Source organism: Bipolaris zeicola (assembly GCF_000523435.1).
Source record: "Bipolaris zeicola 26-R-13 unplaced genomic scaffold scaffold_55, whole genome shotgun sequence".
Lineage (NCBI taxonomy): Eukaryota > Fungi > Ascomycota > Dothideomycetes > Pleosporales > Pleosporaceae > Bipolaris > Bipolaris zeicola.
Genome location: NW_006912104.1, coordinates 122873 through 140666, shown reverse-complemented (window position 1 = coordinate 140666; position 17794 = coordinate 122873). Strand labels below are relative to the sequence as shown.

The 17794-nt window shown below is 47.8% G+C and overlaps 11 protein-coding genes across 11 annotated transcripts; 8 read left to right on the top strand and 3 right to left on the bottom strand.

Moving 5' to 3' along the window:
- Positions 1–184: 184 nt before the first annotated feature.
- Positions 185–2123, top strand: COCCADRAFT_4249 (uncharacterized protein; the record flags this gene model as incomplete). Its single annotated transcript, XM_007713099.1, has 3 exons — positions 185–201; positions 261–521; positions 569–2123. 3 exons carry the CDS (start codon positions 185–187, stop codon positions 2121–2123), a joined length of 1833 nt encoding a protein of 610 aa, XP_007711289.1.
- A 1280-nt stretch (positions 2124–3403) lies between these two features.
- On the bottom strand, positions 3404–4384 carry COCCADRAFT_4248 (uncharacterized protein; the record flags this gene model as incomplete). Its single annotated transcript, XM_007713098.1, has 2 exons — positions 3404–3658; positions 3722–4384. The coding sequence occupies 2 exons, from the start codon at positions 4382–4384 to the stop codon at positions 3404–3406; spliced, it is 918 nt and encodes a 305-aa protein (XP_007711288.1).
- Positions 4385–4448: 64 nt separating this feature from the next.
- Positions 4449–4745, top strand: COCCADRAFT_93663 (uncharacterized protein; the record flags this gene model as incomplete). Its single annotated transcript, XM_007713143.1, has 1 exon — positions 4449–4745. One exon carries the CDS (start codon positions 4449–4451, stop codon positions 4743–4745), a length of 297 nt encoding a protein of 98 aa, XP_007711333.1.
- Positions 4746–6060: 1315 nt separating this feature from the next.
- COCCADRAFT_62087 (uncharacterized protein) lies at positions 6061–6396 on the top strand (the record flags this gene model as incomplete). The annotated part of the gene is made up of 1 exon (XM_007713142.1): positions 6061–6396. A coding segment is annotated over one exon (336 nt), but the record flags the coding sequence as incomplete, so codon positions are not given.
- Positions 6397–6678: 282 nt separating this feature from the next.
- Positions 6679–7845, top strand: COCCADRAFT_93579 (uncharacterized protein; the record flags this gene model as incomplete). Its single annotated transcript, XM_007713141.1, has 1 exon — positions 6679–7845. The coding sequence occupies one exon, from the start codon at positions 6679–6681 to the stop codon at positions 7843–7845; it is 1167 nt and encodes a 388-aa protein (XP_007711331.1).
- An 824-nt stretch (positions 7846–8669) lies between these two features.
- Positions 8670–8918, bottom strand: COCCADRAFT_93572 (uncharacterized protein; the record flags this gene model as incomplete). Its single annotated transcript, XM_007713140.1, has 1 exon — positions 8670–8918. One exon carries the CDS (start codon positions 8916–8918, stop codon positions 8670–8672), a length of 249 nt encoding a protein of 82 aa, XP_007711330.1.
- Positions 8919–10657: 1739 nt separating this feature from the next.
- COCCADRAFT_25493 (uncharacterized protein) lies at positions 10658–11969 on the top strand (the record flags this gene model as incomplete). Its single annotated transcript, XM_007713106.1, has 2 exons — positions 10658–10787; positions 10846–11969. 2 exons carry the CDS (start codon positions 10658–10660, stop codon positions 11967–11969), a joined length of 1254 nt encoding a protein of 417 aa, XP_007711296.1.
- Positions 11970–12452, top strand: COCCADRAFT_93626 (uncharacterized protein; the record flags this gene model as incomplete). The annotated part of the gene is made up of 1 exon (XM_007713139.1): positions 11970–12452. A coding segment is annotated over one exon (483 nt), but the record flags the coding sequence as incomplete, so codon positions are not given.
- Positions 12453–12808: 356 nt separating this feature from the next.
- On the top strand, positions 12809–13264 carry COCCADRAFT_4244 (uncharacterized protein; the record flags this gene model as incomplete). Its single annotated transcript, XM_007713097.1, has 2 exons — positions 12809–12959; positions 13008–13264. 2 exons carry the CDS (start codon positions 12809–12811, stop codon positions 13262–13264), a joined length of 408 nt encoding a protein of 135 aa, XP_007711287.1.
- A 197-nt stretch (positions 13265–13461) lies between these two features.
- Positions 13462–14033, bottom strand: COCCADRAFT_25491 (uncharacterized protein; the record flags this gene model as incomplete). The annotated part of the gene is made up of 2 exons (XM_007713105.1): positions 13462–13806; positions 13863–14033. 2 exons carry the CDS (start codon positions 14031–14033, stop codon positions 13462–13464), a joined length of 516 nt encoding a protein of 171 aa, XP_007711295.1.
- Positions 14034–15826: 1793 nt separating this feature from the next.
- Positions 15827–17716, top strand: COCCADRAFT_93538 (uncharacterized protein; the record flags this gene model as incomplete). The annotated part of the gene is made up of 3 exons (XM_007713138.1): positions 15827–16059; positions 16110–16723; positions 16770–17716. 3 exons carry the CDS (start codon positions 15827–15829, stop codon positions 17714–17716), a joined length of 1794 nt encoding a protein of 597 aa, XP_007711328.1.
- Between the last annotated feature and the right edge of the window lie 78 nt (positions 17717–17794).

Below are 17794 nucleotides of genomic sequence, written 5' to 3'. Positions count from 1 at the left end.
AAAATTAAATATGATTTGGTGGAGTTGCACGGTGTTGAAATTGGGCAAAAAAGTAGTGTTGGTGCGCCCAGACGCTAGTGCGAACAGACTTTTGAGTTAGTACTGTATATATATTGCCAGTGGCACAAGAATTCAATTTTATCATGTCGTCACTAGTATTTCCTGCAGATAGACGCATTGCAGGATGAATTTGGAGTTCAAGTGAGCAAAGTCAAAAGCTATACCAGGCGTTATTGCTAACCACACTTACAACGATGTAGAAGTCCTCCCTCCGGCAAAGAGGAGTATTCTGTACAGGCTGGAGACCATGGCCTGAACTCTGCTCCTGCATCGCCTAAGCCAATTAAAAAGTCCAATACTCCTCACATCGACGAAAAACCAGGTGCTCCTAGGTCAATAGAGATAACGGATGCCGATCATGAGTCGGCAAAGATCGACACCTCCGCCCCGAAAGGAGTTCAGAATATACAAGCCTTGACCTGCTCATGGTCTAAGAAGGACCTCATTGTTGCTTATATCATGTATGACTCACTCTAGGTGCATGCTGGCTCTAGCTAACCTTTGACAGGGTGTGGCTAATAGAATTTATACTCACATGGACTTCGGGTACTGTGGGGACGCTAACCCCATACATTACCAGTTCGTTCCGGGAACACTCACTCACGGCGCTTACTGGTGTTATTGCATCCATTGTTGGAGGCTTATGGAAGCTGCCGTATGCGAAAATAATGAACGTTTGGGGTCGTCCTCCTGCTCTCTGCCTCGGAGTCGCCTTCACAACCGTTGGGCTGATCATGATGGCTGCCTGTAACAACGTGCAGACATACTGTGCTGCGCAGGTGTTTTTCACCGTAGGTTACAGGTCGGTTGACTTTTCGCTAATAGTCTTCGTCTCCGATACGTCCAAGCTCAAGAACCGAGGACTCTTCCTCGGATATCTTGGTTTACCTTGGTTAATCACGACCTTCCTCTATGGATTTGCAGTGGATAGGATTGTCAGTCCTGGTGGGATAGGCCTAAGATGGGGCTTTGGTATCCTCTCCATCCTTGTCCCCATCGTCTGCTTACCGCTGATCGGCCTCCTCTATGTCAACCAGGCCAAGGCGCAAAAGCAAGGCTTGATTGAACCCCGCCCTGATCATGGCACTTTCATCCAGAAGCTCATTCATTATGGCAAGGAATTCGACCTCATCGGATTGCTCATTCTTGCGACAGGAATGGCGCTCTTCTTGCTCAGCTTCAACATCTACTCATACCAAGCCGACCGATGGAAGTCGCCCATGATCATCTGCTTTATCGTTTTTGGTGCCCTTCTCATCATTGTCTTTGGACTATGGGAGAAGTACTTTGCACCAATTCCCTTCATTCCTTGGCATCTCCTCAAGAACCGCACTGTCATCTTTACCTATACCATGGCTGCAACTCTCTATATTGCTTCGTCATGTTGGAGTCCATACTTTTACTCTTGTTTGATTTTCCTTTACAACCAAACCATTGTTCATGCTACCTACGTCAGCAACGTATATGCTACGGGCGCCTGCTTCATATCCTTCGTATATGGTGTTTGCTTACGCTATTATGGACGCGTAAAGGTGTACTCCTTCTTTTGGGGAGTACCACTTACCGTTCTAGGCACGGGATTGATGATTAACTTTCTTCACTCCGATAACAACATTGGATATATAGTTATGTGCTATCTCTTTCTTTCGCTAGGAGCGGGTGTTCTGGTTACTTCAGAGCAGACGACGCTTATGGCCGTTTCCAAACAAGAGGACTTTCCTGCTCTTCTAGCATGTGAGTCTCTGGTTATCTCTACAGGGAATGCTATCGGATCAACAATTGCGGGAGCCATCTGGACTGGCGTTTTTCCAAAGAGGCTATTAGCCAACCTTCCAGTAAATGCGTTGCCCGACTTTGCAAAGATTTACGGAAGTCTCCAAATACAGGCAATGTACCCGGTTGGATCTCCTACACGCGATGCGATTAACCTGAGCTACGCTCAAACTCAAAGGTACCTGCTCATCACGGCCACGTGCATCAACAGTCTCTCGTTGGTCAGCGTTGCATTTTGGGAAGACATTGATCTGAAGAACCAGAAGCAACGTACATTTGATCTGTTGTAAAGAACTCATCAAAAGCTTGATATCGCGAACAAGACGATCGAGGAATGCGTAAAGGTGGTCGGATGAAACGCTGCGGAGGTGGAAGCGGGCGGGTTTGACATGCTAGGTACGGTGGGCAAGGTTGTCTCTTGCATTGCAGCCATTGTTTCGGTGACCTATATGGTTCTGAACATTGTCAGCATCTCCGATGTGATGAAGTAAAGTAGCTTGCAAATACTCATCAATGACAATTACGTAGCGTATCTCCATGGCATCAGAATTGCATTCCACCAGTACAACGCTATAATTGTATCGAGTAGCCCTGCCACTGCCCCAGTCCTTGCCTAGCAGTGAGCCGTTGAGGCAAGATTATTGAATTCATACAAGGCGGAAGGGTGCTAACCTGATGATGACTTTTAGGTATCAGCTATAGATTAGCTTCAGATCAACATGCCTATGGAGCACGGGATAAAATATATTAAAGAGGCTTGATAAACGCATATGTGAACGCTTGACTTAAATTCGGACAGCTATTCTATTCGGCTTTTGCTACCCAAATAGCATCATCTGTCACCGTTCTCACACCAATTTTTGTTTTTTCCATTGCAATTCCGTCCCAGTCCCTTGTGATTGTTGCACGGGCCGCTTATGCCCTCATTTGAAGCAAGCAGATATATCCACTTCGGTCCAAATATATGGCTCAAGCAAGCTTGAAGATCCGAAATTATGATGACACGAGGGTAGAGCCAATCAACCGTGTGGCCAAGTTATTAGCGAAATAAGAGATTGAGCAGAAGGATTTCGTTATAATGCCTTATTGGTCGGTGGCTGCCTCCGCGGAGAGATATGTCAGGATGCGCTGCGAGCAGGATTTTGGATGGACAAACCAATCAAGCAACGACGCGTATATGAAGGTGACACGGCATGGGGCGCAGCCATGCAGGAAGAAAAGAAAACCTACAGGAACTTGTGTTTTTGGGCGTGTTGAATGTATCGAATGTACGTTCTGTTGGAGAGTACCAAAGGGGTCATAGTAGCATCATAATCACGAAGGAAATTAGGGGATCGCATCTAGCAATTAGCTAAACCAGCTGTTCGAGACTTCAAGTCTTTTCCTTCTTCTTGTTTGACTATGAGCACCTTTTTAGGCCTATAAATTCCGTGGTGAAATGGCTCCATTTGTGTTGCTATGTAGTGGAGTTAGCGCCTGAGCGGCCGAGCAGTGCACCACGCCCACGGATATAGTCCTGAAACCAGAGGCTTTGCCTGCAGGAGCCATTACATTCCATAACTTACGATAACTATTCAGATGAATCACCATCATCCAATTGCAACTCCACGCCTGGAATCTGTTTGCGTTTCCTTAACTCTTCCTGAATAATACCAGCCCTATTCAGGCCCTCATATAGCGCCCAAGCAGCCAAAGTCTTCGCATCCCTTGGGCACACCTTCCATAGCTCTTCATAATCACATACTCTCAGCGTGATCATCTCTCCCTGAGCTCTCTTTCCCGTTAATTTACCCCGGAGATCCATAATCTCTTGACGATCAAGCTCCTACATAAGGCGTGATCTCGTTAGCGTAGGCTCAAAGCTACCTATACATGAGTGTGTGCTCACCTTCTCCCACAAAAAGATTGGGATGAACTCGTCTGATCCTCCTGGGCTAGGATACATAGCATTCTGCAGAACCTCGCCGTCTTCACTTTGTGTCTGCTTTAGCGCCAGTTCGGTAAGATCAATGAGTTCAGACTTCGGTAACTTGAAACCTGTTTCTTCTAAGATCTCCTCGGCAGCTTTTCCGCTGAAGTTGTTTGACTTGTCCAGCATCCCAGCAGGTATCTCCACGAATGAAAGACTGCCCGCGGGCACCCGCGGCTGCTCCGTCATCACAACCCACCTCTCGTCGCGTGAGTCCTGCGGCCGCAGAATCATGAGCATCGCAACGCTGCCACCTCGCAAGAATGCGATGCCTGGGAGCTCCTTAGGCTTGCCGTTGACCAATTTCTTGCTGCGAATGTATGCGCGTAGCTTCACAAAGCCGAGTATCGAGCCTTTCTTTGTAGGGAACCAGTCGACAGATTGAATTTCGATCTTCTGAAGCGAGAATGGGTCATCATGAAAAGCATGGTTGGGGTTGCTGTACTGTAAGGCTAGGTTGGCGCGGAGGGTATCACGCCAAGTTTGGAAAGCCCTGAAGTCTAGGAGTTGGGATTCGGTTATACCGTGGGTCAATTGAACGGGGACTTTTGAGCGAAAGCCGTCGAGCATGAAGGTAGCCATTATTCCAGCCTCGAGGAGTGGGTTCTGGTATGATTGGGCGTGATGCTACAATGCAGAGTCGAATATGGATAGAGTTGGTAGGTTTCCTGTACCCCGATATGCCGCTATAAAGGTGAAGGGAAAAGGCGGAGGACCTACCACGCACCCTAGAGCTACTGACCAAAGGTTTCTAGGGAGATCAGTCCACCTGAAATACCAAGATTGGCAGTTTTATTTTGTGCAGGCGCACTTAGGACTTGCTTACAGGAATCGAGAAACCCTGCTCAGCACTGCTGCGCCATTGACTATGGAAATGCGGGCCCATCCCCTTCATTGCCAGCACATGGGATTTGCGACGTATCTGTTGGGAAGCCTTGCATAAGTGTGGTTGCTGCAAACGGTTGCAAACGGCCGCATACATGCGTGCAAGGGTCAACTTCGTTACGTATTACTCCAGATTTTGAACCAATCAAGGACTTGAAGATAGTGACCCGACAGTGTGAAATGACGACACTAGTTGGGTTACAGTATTATAATGATTGAAGGACCGAATGATCATTAATATAGCAAAGGTATCTCATCAGAAGAGCTAGAGGGGTATCCAAGGGTCGAATGTTTCTGCTGATTGATACTAATGACACGTGATTAATCTCCTGTTCACTGAGCAAAGCCCAAGCTCTGATCCCATCTAAGAACAAGATCCCTACTGATCGATCTTACCCTTGTATACCTGCATTTGTGATCCGCCAAAAGATGGTGGTGTGATGCATGCTCCCATTGGTCAAGACCCATGCGGCCGTGATACCGCTTGTGCATATATCGTCAGCTTCCGCTTCATAGGTGCTTTCGCGAGACCAAGCTATTCATCCTTTTCATAGCTGAATTTCTCCACGTGAAAAAGCATGTGGGGTGTCTTTTGCATAGAAACTAGCTCACAACATACGAGCTTTTCTTTAGCCGAAGCCTTGGTGGAATTTCACCACCTCTCTTACTCCATTTTTCAGCTATTTTCATTTTCAGGTCTCATCTACCCACCAAACTACTTGGCAACATGCTTTGCGACGTGTGTTTTTGTATGTTGCGCAGCCAAGAAGGAAGGATCTGGAAAGGGACGTACGATCTTCATTTCAATCATCACATGTCTGGGAAAAACTTGTGTCATTCAGCAAAAATGAACTGTGGGATCTGCCGCGTTTTACTCGAAGAGTTGCGATCCCATATAGGCCCAGAAAAGAATTGTGATGAACTTCCCATCACAATAACGGCATCACTTTTTGTCCCAAATCCTAAGATGGATCAAGTCTATTGCCTCAATCTCAGGCTGCGGTATGATCAGATACGATGTCAGCGGACCTTTGTGCTTAAGGAAACAAGTGAGATACCCAATCGATTAGCTATGGTGTTCCTAGCTAATACTATATACAAAAGGCATCAATGACCCACCGTTTCGAACTCCAGTTTCCCGCAACACGGAGTCTGACGAAGTGTATCATCTGGTCAGCCAATGGATGTCGAAGTGCAACTGCGTTCAGGAGACGCCCGATCATTTGTCATATCCTACAAGGCTGATCAGTCTCAAGCAACTCAAGAAGAAAGACCATTTCGACTCCAGGAAATTGGAGTCAGTAATTAACCCGAAGAGTACCATGGTCACATTAGTTGAGACAAAAGATTGGGAAGTTGACACACCATTTCAGAAAGATGGGAAGCAGAACCCGTACTATGTGACGCTCTCCCATTGTTGGGGTAAAGTTCCCTCACCCAAACACTTGGAGGCCAGATTAACCTCGGAGAACATCGAACAACGGAAACTAGGCATGGAGCTGGACGAACTACCAAAGACTTTCCAACAGGCAATTCAGTTCGCCGCACGACTCCCAAATGTGGGCTATATTTGGATAGATACTCTCTGTATCAAGCAGGGGGATGAAGAAGATTGGTTGCACCAATCCGCACGCATGGATCAGGTGTACAAAAAGGCATTTTTGAACATTTCTGCGACAGCTGCATCCAACGGTGAAGAGGGGATCTTCATGGATCGCGGGCCCAAGCTTTTACTCGAAGATGAGGTACTCTTGAACATCTCGGGTCTTCCAGGTGCAAACAACCCACGGCGCGAAAGTACATCCCAACCGACTCGAGCCGACCGAAATGGTCTGACCCGCATTACCTCTTCCCAAGATTCTAGTAATGCATGTATCGGAGCTAGACGATCAGATTTGCGGCGATGTACAGTGCTAGATGTGTCATTTTGGGTTGATCGAGTGGATGAAGCACCTGTAAACCGACGAGGCTGGGTACTACAAGAACGTCTCATGGCCCCCAGAGTGCTGCATTTCTGCCGAGACCAAGTCGCTTGGGAGTGTCATGAGTTTGAAGCTGCCGAAGGATTACCGGAAGGAACACCCAACTTCCAGTCAACAGCCGATGGTATCAGAGAAGGTTCTCGATTGAAGGCGCTCAACGACTTGGCAGAAGGCAAACGCCTGCGTCGTTTGCGTTTTCAAGACTCTGGTGATCCCGATTCACATCTCCGACCCGAAATATTTGCTCTCGAGCTTTGGCGTCGCATTGTTGAAGTGTACTCCGGAACAGCGGTCACTAACGAAAAAGATAAGCTTATTGCTTTGTCTGGAATGGCCCGTTGGATGTCTGGAAAAGTAGGCCCGGCAGAGAAGCCCGCCCAGTTAAAATGCCGAAGCACAATTCACGCAGGTAAAACGGACGTCGTAGGTACTACGCAATACGTAGCTGGACTTTGGGCATGGAACCTCGCAAGTCAGCTGCTGTGGTACGTTGAGCCAAAGTTCCAAGCCGTTGACGATAGCTTTCACTATTTTACGACTGCACCTACGAGTTACCGCGCGCCTTCCTTCTCCTGGTCATCCATCAATGCCGACCAAGGAAACGGCATTCGATACGCCGAGGTGACCGACCGAGATATCCTCATTGCTATTGACGAAGTTTCTGTTACACCAAAATACAGCTCCGACGAGTTCGGCCTGCTTGAAGGCGCTGAATTAATAATATGGGGCAAGCTACGCAAAGCCAGTTTCTCCGTATCTGAGAAAGCTAAAGGTCGTTTCGAATGGCGGCTGGTGGAGCGCGATGACCTCTCCGACGAAGAGCATACCATTGTGTTCCTTGATTGTCCAGAAAGAGATGTTCCGGGCATTATCGGTCCGGATGCTGATGTTTACGTAGTACCCGCGGCCAGAGGCGATCGGACCGCTTCGGAGGAGTCAAAATACCTCACCTGTTTGATTTTGCAACTCGAAAAAAGCTGCAAGGAGGGACCAGCATTCCGACGTGTTGGTATCACAAAATTGAGCCCATATGGGGACCACAAGGCTCTGGAGGACCTTGAAATTCTCAAAGCTTATGAAAGTGACGGGGCGATGCCACATAGAGGTGATGATCCAAAGACGGGCAAAAAAGGCTATGATCCTGAGACTGGTATGCATCGTATCTTTCTGATTTGAGAACTTTGGACAGATGGAATTTCCGAGCATTAAATCGAGGCTGGAGACAGTTGACGTTGAACGTTAGGTAGGAAGTTTAAATTGTGATACTCAAAACCTCTGTGAAACAGTATGTTAATGAGCTCGACCCAACGGGTGGAATTTGGTGGTCTAGGTAATAATTATACAGTTTAATCGTAATAAGATACAGTTCTAGAAAAAAACGGAGGTTGCATTACCGCGCTCAGATACATTTATAACTGCTGGCACTGGAAGAAGCGCAACATCTGCTTCAAACCAGTCGCTTAGGATCTACAACTATATGCCGAGTTCCATTCTTTCCGCGCACTGGCTATTATAAGATACATCTTCCGATCAGATTGGAACTCGATAATGCTAACACCACTCGCAAATCTGCTCCGTACTTTCGCGTTCGAATCGAAAACGTTCATAACCCATGCAGTGCCTCTCATTAGGATCCCGTGGTTTGCGGTGTGGCCAATACTCAAAAGTCCTCGACAAATCTAGTCAACTTGAGATTATCCCGAATATTAACACGCAGACAAAAAACTTCGAACGCTCACTCCTATGCGTAGTTCGACTCAAGATTTCTTATTAGTTCAATATATTAATGTAAATCGCTAGAGTGGTTTCAATTCGAACAACACCTCTTATATAACGCCATGACAATTAGGACATGGTGATTATTGTGGATTATTGAGATATATGTAATACGCTGCGTTACCTTCGAATCTATTAAGAAGAGGCAGCCGAGCTTACATATAAATGTTGTTTGTTCCTTTGAACAATGTTTCCTAGGCGCTTCCGTGGGCTTCATCGAGCTGCTAGTCGGAGGAAGCCTTCACCCTCTTCAGCAGAATCTTCATCGCGTCCTGTGTTCTTGTTTCCTTCCCTTCAGACTTCTTGAGCCACTCTTCTATACGTACAGCCAAGGTTTGCTCTTGCTGGTCTATTTCTGAAGTCCTTTGTTCCGAAGCTTCAATCTTCTCACGGTGCTCTTCACAAGTCTTCTCCAGTTCCTCCAATCGAGTGCTTGATTCGTGGATGGGGGTCTGATCCTTCTGAGGCTTCATCAATCGCTTGTAGTCGAAGTCCAGATTCTTGTTGTACGGGGTGTTCTGGCTACGCCAGCGGTCGCATTGTTCCCAGAAAACAGCACGTGCAGCGTCGTCCAGACCAGGCAATCGAGCGCTGGTCGTCTGCACTCCACCTTGGAACACACCAAAGCCGCCGCCCGTCTCAATCATGCTATGAGTGATGACGCCAATCAATGACTCAGCAACTGAGACTTCATGTGGATGGGCCATGAAGCAGACGGTGTAACCTTCGAACGTGAATTTCGCGTCGGGCGCTTCAAGGCGAAAAGCATTGAGCGCCATCTGTAGGAACCAGCTAGTGTCTCCTTTGTCATGTTGAGCCCCTCGCGCTGTAATGTTGATGCTGTAACCAACACATTTCAGTAGCTTTTCGAGAGAAACATCGATCATATCTGGATCTAGTTCGCTCAGACGCATCTCCAACGCAGTGCAGAAGGTGATGGTCTGCTGTACGCGCTTGATGAGTCCTTGTAGATGATGGTGACGACCATTCTGTATATCTTCAATGCTTGAGCGGTGGTTCCTGGCATTGTCCAAAGCAACAGCATCCTTGAAATATTCAGGGTCGCCCGAGATATACCTACGAAGGCGTTGGATAGCCTTTCGGCACCACTGCGGCATGGGTGCATTATGTTCCTTGTCGACAAGATGGCGGATGTATATCGCTGCCGACCTATTCGTGCCGGTCGAGTTTTGCTGCCACGCTGCATCCTCTGAATAGTATTTTACCAACTCGGGATTCCCGTCGCGGATAGCCTTGCATAGGTTACCATTGACGATCAAGCGGAGGACCTCGCAAGGGATAGATACCATAATCTGTTTTTGAATTAGCAGGCTTTCGCAGTCTTGAATTAGAATCAACTTGCATGCACAGCCGACAATTTGTAAGCCGGTTCTCCAATGTCCACTGCTGAATGCTTGTCGAACTTCTCTTCTTCGAATGCGGCCGCAGCGACATCGCTATAGCTCATTCCAAGTCTGGCACCATAATCATACCTACGCATTCTTACTTGAGCTTCGGCCTGTACCTGGAAGTCTGGATCGATAGGCAGAACCACTGATTTCAGCTGGACAGTGTTTGTGGTTCCTAGATCCAACACTTCTGTTGGCCTCACTGCTATGGTCTCGAATTCTTCAACAACTGGAGAGCTCGCTTCTGGTTTGAACGTGTTTTCAGAACCACAGTCAGTCTTGGATGCGTCGTTTGTAACCTGCATGTTCACTAATGGACTATGAGCAATGTTAGTAAGTTCCGTTTCAGTGGTTAGTTTGCTGACTGAATCGAGCTCTTTCGCTGGCCGCTGCCCTTCTTGCCGTAAGTCCTGGAGTTGCTGGTCATGGTTTAGTGGCGGGGTAGGTGTTGTGTAGAAGCTAGGTTCCTTTCGCAAATCTAGGCGGGAGTGAGCTGTGTGCCTTCCTGTCAAGGCCGGTTCATGTGACTGATGAGCTACACGGCTTTTTCACTAACGATTGCAGCGAACCTTTGCAGACGATACAAAATCTTTTCTCTGCCTGTTTACGCATCATCTCTAATTGTTCACGAAAAGACACCGCCGATCTAGTGCAGCATGGCTCTCTAACTGTTCCCGTATACGTTCCAAGGGGTCAATGGTGATACGACAGGAGCAAGTGCTTTTTTTTACGCCGGCATAGTAGTAGAACGTCAAGTAGACGATATTAGGGAAATTGAGAGAAAAGAACGCAGAGTGAAGGTGATGAAGCAGAAGGTACGCAACGGAAAGGAACAAATCAGCACTGTCCTAGCCGAGCAAGAGAAGGGTCACAAGCAAGTCAGCATTCTTGCAAAGAGAGAAGCGCTTGCAGGCATTCTTAGTCGTTTAGAAGGTAAGTTCCATAGCTCTTTACATGCCAAATACATGACTAACCAACTTGGATGAATTAGAAGAGAGTACATCGACGAAGCAAAGTGATCGAACGATAATCACTAGGCAACAGGCCTCTCTGCAAAGCTCCGAGCAGCAACTGAAGACTTTAAGAATTGAATCTGATGGATACAAGAAGGCAGCCGAAGATCAGCAACGCCAAGCAAATACCAAAATGTTTTCCCTAGAACAGCAGGCCATACGAGCGCAGCATGAGCTTTCCAAGGCGAACGAAGAAGCTGGACGGATGCAAGCTAAGCTCTCCGAAGCAAACGTGGACAGGTCTTCTTTCGAATCACAGGTCGAGCGAGTGCGTGGAGTAGAAACGGAATTGCGGAAGGAGATTGTTAGACTTGGAGAACAAGTTAAAGAAACAAGGACTCAAGCTGAAGCCGAAAAGGCAAAAGCCAACGAGCAAGAGAGGGAGGTTAAAGCCCTCCAAGAACACACTGACAAGTCAAGAACGGAACCGGACAAGCGCATCAAAGGCCTTTCCGCCAGCCTTGAGGCTGCAATACAAGATTGTGGCGACTTGGCATGGGACAACGCGCTACATGAGAAAACAATCGCGAACCAGGAACGAGAGATTGATACCGCTAACAACCATAACGAACAGCTAGCAGAGGAAATCCGAGGACTCAAAGCCGCTCTTGAAGATGGACAGCAACGTAATGAGTCTGCGAACACTGAGCTGGATGCAGCTCGGCGTGATATGGAAATCGCTACGAACCAGAACGAACAGCTGGTAGACGAAATCCGAGGACTCAAAGCCGCTCTCGAGGACGCAAAGGAGCGCAACAATTCTGCGAACACCGAGCTGGATGCAGCCAAAACAGCAACTCAGCGTGCGCTTGAACGTGCTGATAAAGTCGAGCAGTCATTGAACACTGTTAGGGAAACACATGCAGCTAGAGTAGTGACGCTCCGGGACGAAGTCGTCGCTCTCCAAGACAAACTCGTAATTGCAAAGAAGGAACATTTATACGTTAAAGCAGGAGATGCGAAGCAGACTCAGGCTGCCGGGGAAGCAGAACTTTTCCATACCAAGGCTCAAGGGCAGCTTGACATCGATCAAGTCCATCAGGAATCCGAACAATCACAAGTCAAAGATACGTTGGAGCGCAAAAAAGGCGAGTTGCAGTAGCGCGTCACAGATTTGGAAGCCAGATTATCCAAGAATCGCAGAGACTTGAGAAGTATCGTAAGCGCTCGGGAAGATTTGGTTCTTGCCCTCTATGAAGGCTTGAGTATCGAATCACCCGACCTGAAAGGAAATTATGACAGCCGCGAAGCACTATGTGCAGCCAATACTCGCTATATCAATCTCTTAAACGATCTTATTGGGTATTGGAAGGAAACGCGCGAGGCACTCGAAGCCCGGGACTCAGACATCGAGCACTTGAACAAGCACCTTCGTTCAGCTCTCGAAACGGTATCGGAAAACAAAAGGCAAATTGACGAGTTGCAAGAGAAGTATGACAAAGTTAAAATTTCGTTCGCAAAGTTTATTGATACAGCAACCGAGGATAACAAGGCAATGAAGCAGCTTTTTATTGAGTTGCGGAACCTATCGAAGGCATCCGATAGAGGGGAAGGGGAGGAGACAGCTTCCCAGGAAGCTGAATAATGAATGTTGTGATGAGTGAGGTATGTTACATGGCGTAGCCTTGATGGGAACGATATAAGATAATAGTCTAGTGATTGTCTTAACAAGGAACTAATACTTTCTCTATTCTACTTAGTTATCGAGCTATAAGTTAACTTATGGCTTTATTCTTAAAGAAGTATTTGTAGCATGGATTTCGTAACATGCTACTATCATGCTTTTTAGCAAAAAAATCAATTTCTTACTATAAAGATAGTTTTTAAGGCGAGATACTTAATTAAGCATACCTACCAATATCGCCTACGCATGATCGTTTCTGCCTGAACATCTCCATACCCTAGAAAACAACATTTTGTTCATTACAAGCAGAAAGGAACATGCCTTCGCGTAAAGTAATCAGCGGAACACCCTGTCCAGGTCAACAGGCAAAGCATGCCCGAGTCGCCGGTCAAAGTTTCACCTCGGAACCACCTCACGGACTGAGCCCTTGGCAAGAACTCGATGACACTCCGTCTCAGCTACAACCGGGTAAGGCAGTTCCAGACTGTTCACAGCATCAATCTAACGATATCACAGAAACAACCTTCCAGAAGCGCGTTGCCGACTCCCAAGAAGACGAGCTTCCGCATAAAACACGCCAGCTGCAGGCCAAAGCTAGGATGTCGGAACTCACGGCAGAGGCTGCGATCAAGCTCGCCAAGGCGTCAGAGAAGGAGATGGAGGTCGCAAGTACCAGAGCGGAAGCAGCTGAGAAGATGGCAGATGTCATGCAGATGCGTGCAGAGTATGACCGCCGAGCCTTGGAGGAGTGGATGGGAAACCAGTGTTCGTGAGAGATAGTTCATGTCGTTGTACAAACAGTTCGATTGCCACAATAAGAGAAAGGTATTTTTAATGATGTCTCATAGTATTAATCACGAAAGATTAGCAGACTAATGTATTCATTGTTGCTATTTCTAATGCCTTACTTCTCCCTTGAACTGATTCTCTGCTCCATGTTCCTCCCCACGATCTCACTTGAAGTGATTCTCTACTCGTTGATACGGCGCCTCTTTGCTACATATTCGAGCATTGCCTCTTTCAACGCCGCCTCGTCCATCTCGTCCTCCATCTCGTCCTCCGTCTGCTTTCTCTTTGCCGGTTCCTTGTTTGCAGCCTCCTTCTTTTCTGCTTCATGGATGGTATTCTGGACCAGCTTGGTCGCCTCCTCGACCTCGTCTTTTGCCATGGCAACCTCTTGCATAGCTTCCTCGATCTGTTTCTTTTTAGCTTGAATGATGGAGTCCATTGTATAGTAAACCAAGCTCAGGTCGTCCACCATGCGTATAGCTTCCATTTCGCCGTGCTTGCTCAAAGTTTCTACTACCTTTGCTAGCTATACTATATGTTAGCAATGTGCTTTATCGCAGAGATATGAACTGTAGCACTTACCAATACGGAAGTCGAACTTTTGTCTTCTAATCTCTTTTGTGTGTTTGCCAAGTGCTTATCAACTACATCGGACTTCTCAGACCTTGTAGCTGAGCTCATGAGTCGACCAAGCGGCTTTTTAAGCATGCTGCTAATGTCTTTCATGACTTTGAAGGGGTCCGTGTCTGCCATATCGGTGTCGTTCGGGTAGTTGGATGTGGTAGTTGAGGGGATACAGGAAGGAATTGATGGCAAATTGGCGTAGATCTTGCCTAGCAATATATCTACACAAGTAAAGGTGACTGCGTAAACTCAAACCCTCCTTCACCAGGCTTTTGCTACCCCTCAGTTTGTCGCAGTGAGTGCGACGAATTATTTTACACCGCTTTTTCAAGTGAGAGAACATTTCCAATCTCTGAAGTTGGTCTTCTCATATTGCTTAGGTCGTGGCTATAGTTACGAAAAGATTACTGCTCGTTAGGACGATTAGAAGATTCCCTTTGGAGTTGATGTTTTCAAGCTAGAGCCAGTCCACCAACCGGGCCAAATATAGACACATTGCTGATCTTGAGGGACCAAACAGTACAAACTCAGAGTTGTGGGATCACTCTGTAACTTCTGGCTTAGGGGTGAAGTCAAGGGCATGCTTCTGACCAATCAAATCAGCAAATCAATCGTTCTTCGGGTTGGCCGCGCATATCCGCGGTGAGAGGGTAGTCTCGACGATATTACCTCTGATATATTCTGAACTGTGGTCTCTTCACCGCTCGTTGAAGACTCTGGCAAGCCAACAACATATAGTTGGGATGAGTTGCCGTGTATCCATCAGTCCCATTGTTATGAGTAGAATCAGTCGATGCCTGGGATAAATGCCACGTGATAAACACTCCGATGTTGTTTTCTGGCTTTTCACATCGCACTCGAATGGTCCCTACTCTTTTTCTTTAACACGTGTGAGAGAAATAGAGGGCGCCACAATAAAGCCGAATGGATGTGGCGTTGACGCGGCCAATCTGGTGGCCTGATCACGAGATGGTGGAGCTGTTGAGATGGTGGCTGCTTCTCAATTCCGCGCGGACACTTAAACTACTTGCAGAGTGTATTTAAGACTCCACCATGGAAGGGCTGAAAGGCCGAGTTATGCTGAAGTAGGCATCGTCCGAGGTAAGTGCGATGATCTGATAAGATTAGATGTCATCGTGACCATGTTGGGGGCGCTAGTGCCGACGGCCATGAGGGGCAGTTCTGGCGCCTGGCTAATGGCCATACGACGGCTTCATTCCTTCACCTCTGCACCCCATCCGCATGACGGTTTCCAATACTAATAATTCCTGGCTTGTTTGAGCTTATTGGGTTCCATTTTTTCTCTGAAGCGGACAGTTTTTCTTAGTCAAAGTCGCCATATTTATCCACACACACTCTTGTCATGGACGAGCTACCATCACAAGGCACACTGCAACGGCGGCATGTTATCAGGCGATTGCCACGTGAAATTCACACCCAATGCCGCTACCCACCCTCGGATTCTTCCATTATTCGGGCGAGACCTGTTGGTTTTGTCGAGACGGGACTGAGGCTTCGGCGCGCACTGCTCGATTTGACGAGCCGGGAGCTATGGCCGCCACTGAAATTATGAGCCAAGGGCTTGGCAATGCAGGTTTGCGGTGGGGCAGCTGAGAGGGCGAAGGGACATTGGATCTTATCAGATCATCTAGGACTTATCTGATCATCTAGCCGCTGCTAACGCTGTCTAGGCACTCCATCCTACCTGGACGGTGGGAGATGATCCCAAGCCACCGGGTGGGATACACGGGGCAAATTTTTCATGTCTTGTTCCTGTCTTGACCTTCCCTGTCCGGTTCTCGGAGTGGGCCCTGGAGATACTTAAGAATGCTTCCATCTGCCGGTCTTGGGATCGACATCCACCTGCATTTCAATTCAATACCCTGCCTCGCCCGGCATCTTTTCGGAAATTCCGTTTGACCATGGCGAACAACACTTTTGAGACTGACGTGGTGCGGCCTGCAGAGGGCTTTCCTCGTCCCTCACACGATATCGACGTCGAGAAGAGAGGCGATGGAGTAGTCCACTCCCACGAGACGGCCAGTGACGCCGAGTCCAAGTCCGTTGAGTCGGAGAACTTCCAGAATGGCGTTCAACGTGTCCGTGCCATCACTGAGATATGGAGCAAGAAGACTCTAATTACCATGTTCATCTTGTTCGTCGCTCCTTCTCCCACCCAACGACCAAATACTGACCGACTTTTAGCTTGTACCTTATCGAGTTTGTTGCTTTCCTACAAAATGCCATTGACGCAGCGCTCAACCCTTTCATCACCTCGACTTTTGCAAGACACGGCCTGTTGACCGTTTCGAGCGTCATGGCAACAGCACTGAGCGGTTGTGTTCCCCTTCTCATTGCCAAAGTAATCGACGTTTTCGGTCGCGTAGAGGGCTTCTTCCTTATGCTCCTTCTCGTCGTCTGCGGTATGGCCATGAAAGCTGCTTGCGAGAACGTGCAGACATATATGGCTGGTCACGTTCTCTACTGGGCTGGCCATATTGGTGTGCTATATGTCGCTGACATCATGGCTGCCGATATCACCACCTTGAAGAACCGAATGATCATCCTTACTATCAACGGAACGCCTCGTATCGCTAGCACTTTCGCCGGTCCCAGGATCGCGGAGCTCTTCTACTACAAAAACAACTGGCGCTGGGCTTTTGGTGCATTCATCATCATCTTCATTGGCTGCTGTCTTCCCGCCCTTGTTGTCATGATGTACATGTACCGCAAGGCCAGGAAAGCCGGGTTGGCCAAAAAGGAAAAGTCGGATCGCAATTTCATGCAGTCAATCTGGTACTACTTTGTGCAATTCGATGGTAAGCTCCTCATGAGATACCTATGACATATGCTAACATGGCCCAGTTTTTGGCATTATACTCATCATGTGCGCGTGGTGCTTATTCGTTCTGCCTTTTACCCTCGTATCCTACGCCCCCAACGGCTGGAAGACACCTTACATCATTGCCTGCATCGTTCTCGGTCTCGTTCTCTTCCCGGTCTTCTATATTTGGGAGGCCAAGTTCGCGCCTGTCCAGTTTTTGCCCTGGATCTACCTTAAGAATGGAACTATTGTCGGCTCATGTCTTCTCTATGGAGTCATGTTCCTCTCCGTCTTCTGCTGGAACGGATACTTCTACTCATACCTGCTGGTCGTTCACAGGCAGAGCATCACGCATGCTAGCTATATTCTCAACGCCTTCTCGCTTACATCGTCAGTTTTCAGCCCGGTAATTGCGTTATGGATCAGGCACTCTGGCAACTTCAAGTGGACTGCTTACACTGGTGTTCCCATCGTCCTACTTGGTACCGCACTCTTGATTCCTTTCCGGAACCCATCCACCAATCCCGGTGTCCTTGCCTTTACACAGGTTCTTGTTGGTCTTGGTACGGCATTTTTCGCTACTTGTGCTCAGCTCGCGGTCATGGTCCCTGTTACACATCAAGAGATCGCTGTAGTCAACGCCATCTACGGTCTCTTCGGCAGCTTCGGCTCTTCAATTGGTTACGCCATTGCTGGCGCCATGTGGAACAACATTCTTCCTGAACAACTCCTCAAGCGCCTTCCCGAATCTAGTAAACCAGACTATCGCACAATATTTGGCGATATTGAAGTTCAGAAGTCTTTCCTAGACGGCACACCCGAGCGCGATGCTATCGTTGGTGCATACGGTGATGTGCAGCGCAAGATGGTCATCACTGGTGCCTGCTTCGTTCCCCTTTGCCTGGCCTGCATTTTTGTTTGGAAGAACATCAACCTCAAGAAGCTGGAGGAAGAGAAGGGGAAGCAGACCAAGGGAAACGTTTTCTAGATGGTTTCAAAGAAGCCTGGCTGCTTCTTTTCAATCTTGTCATGGTCAGACGCTCTCTATTGATGATTCGGGATACCC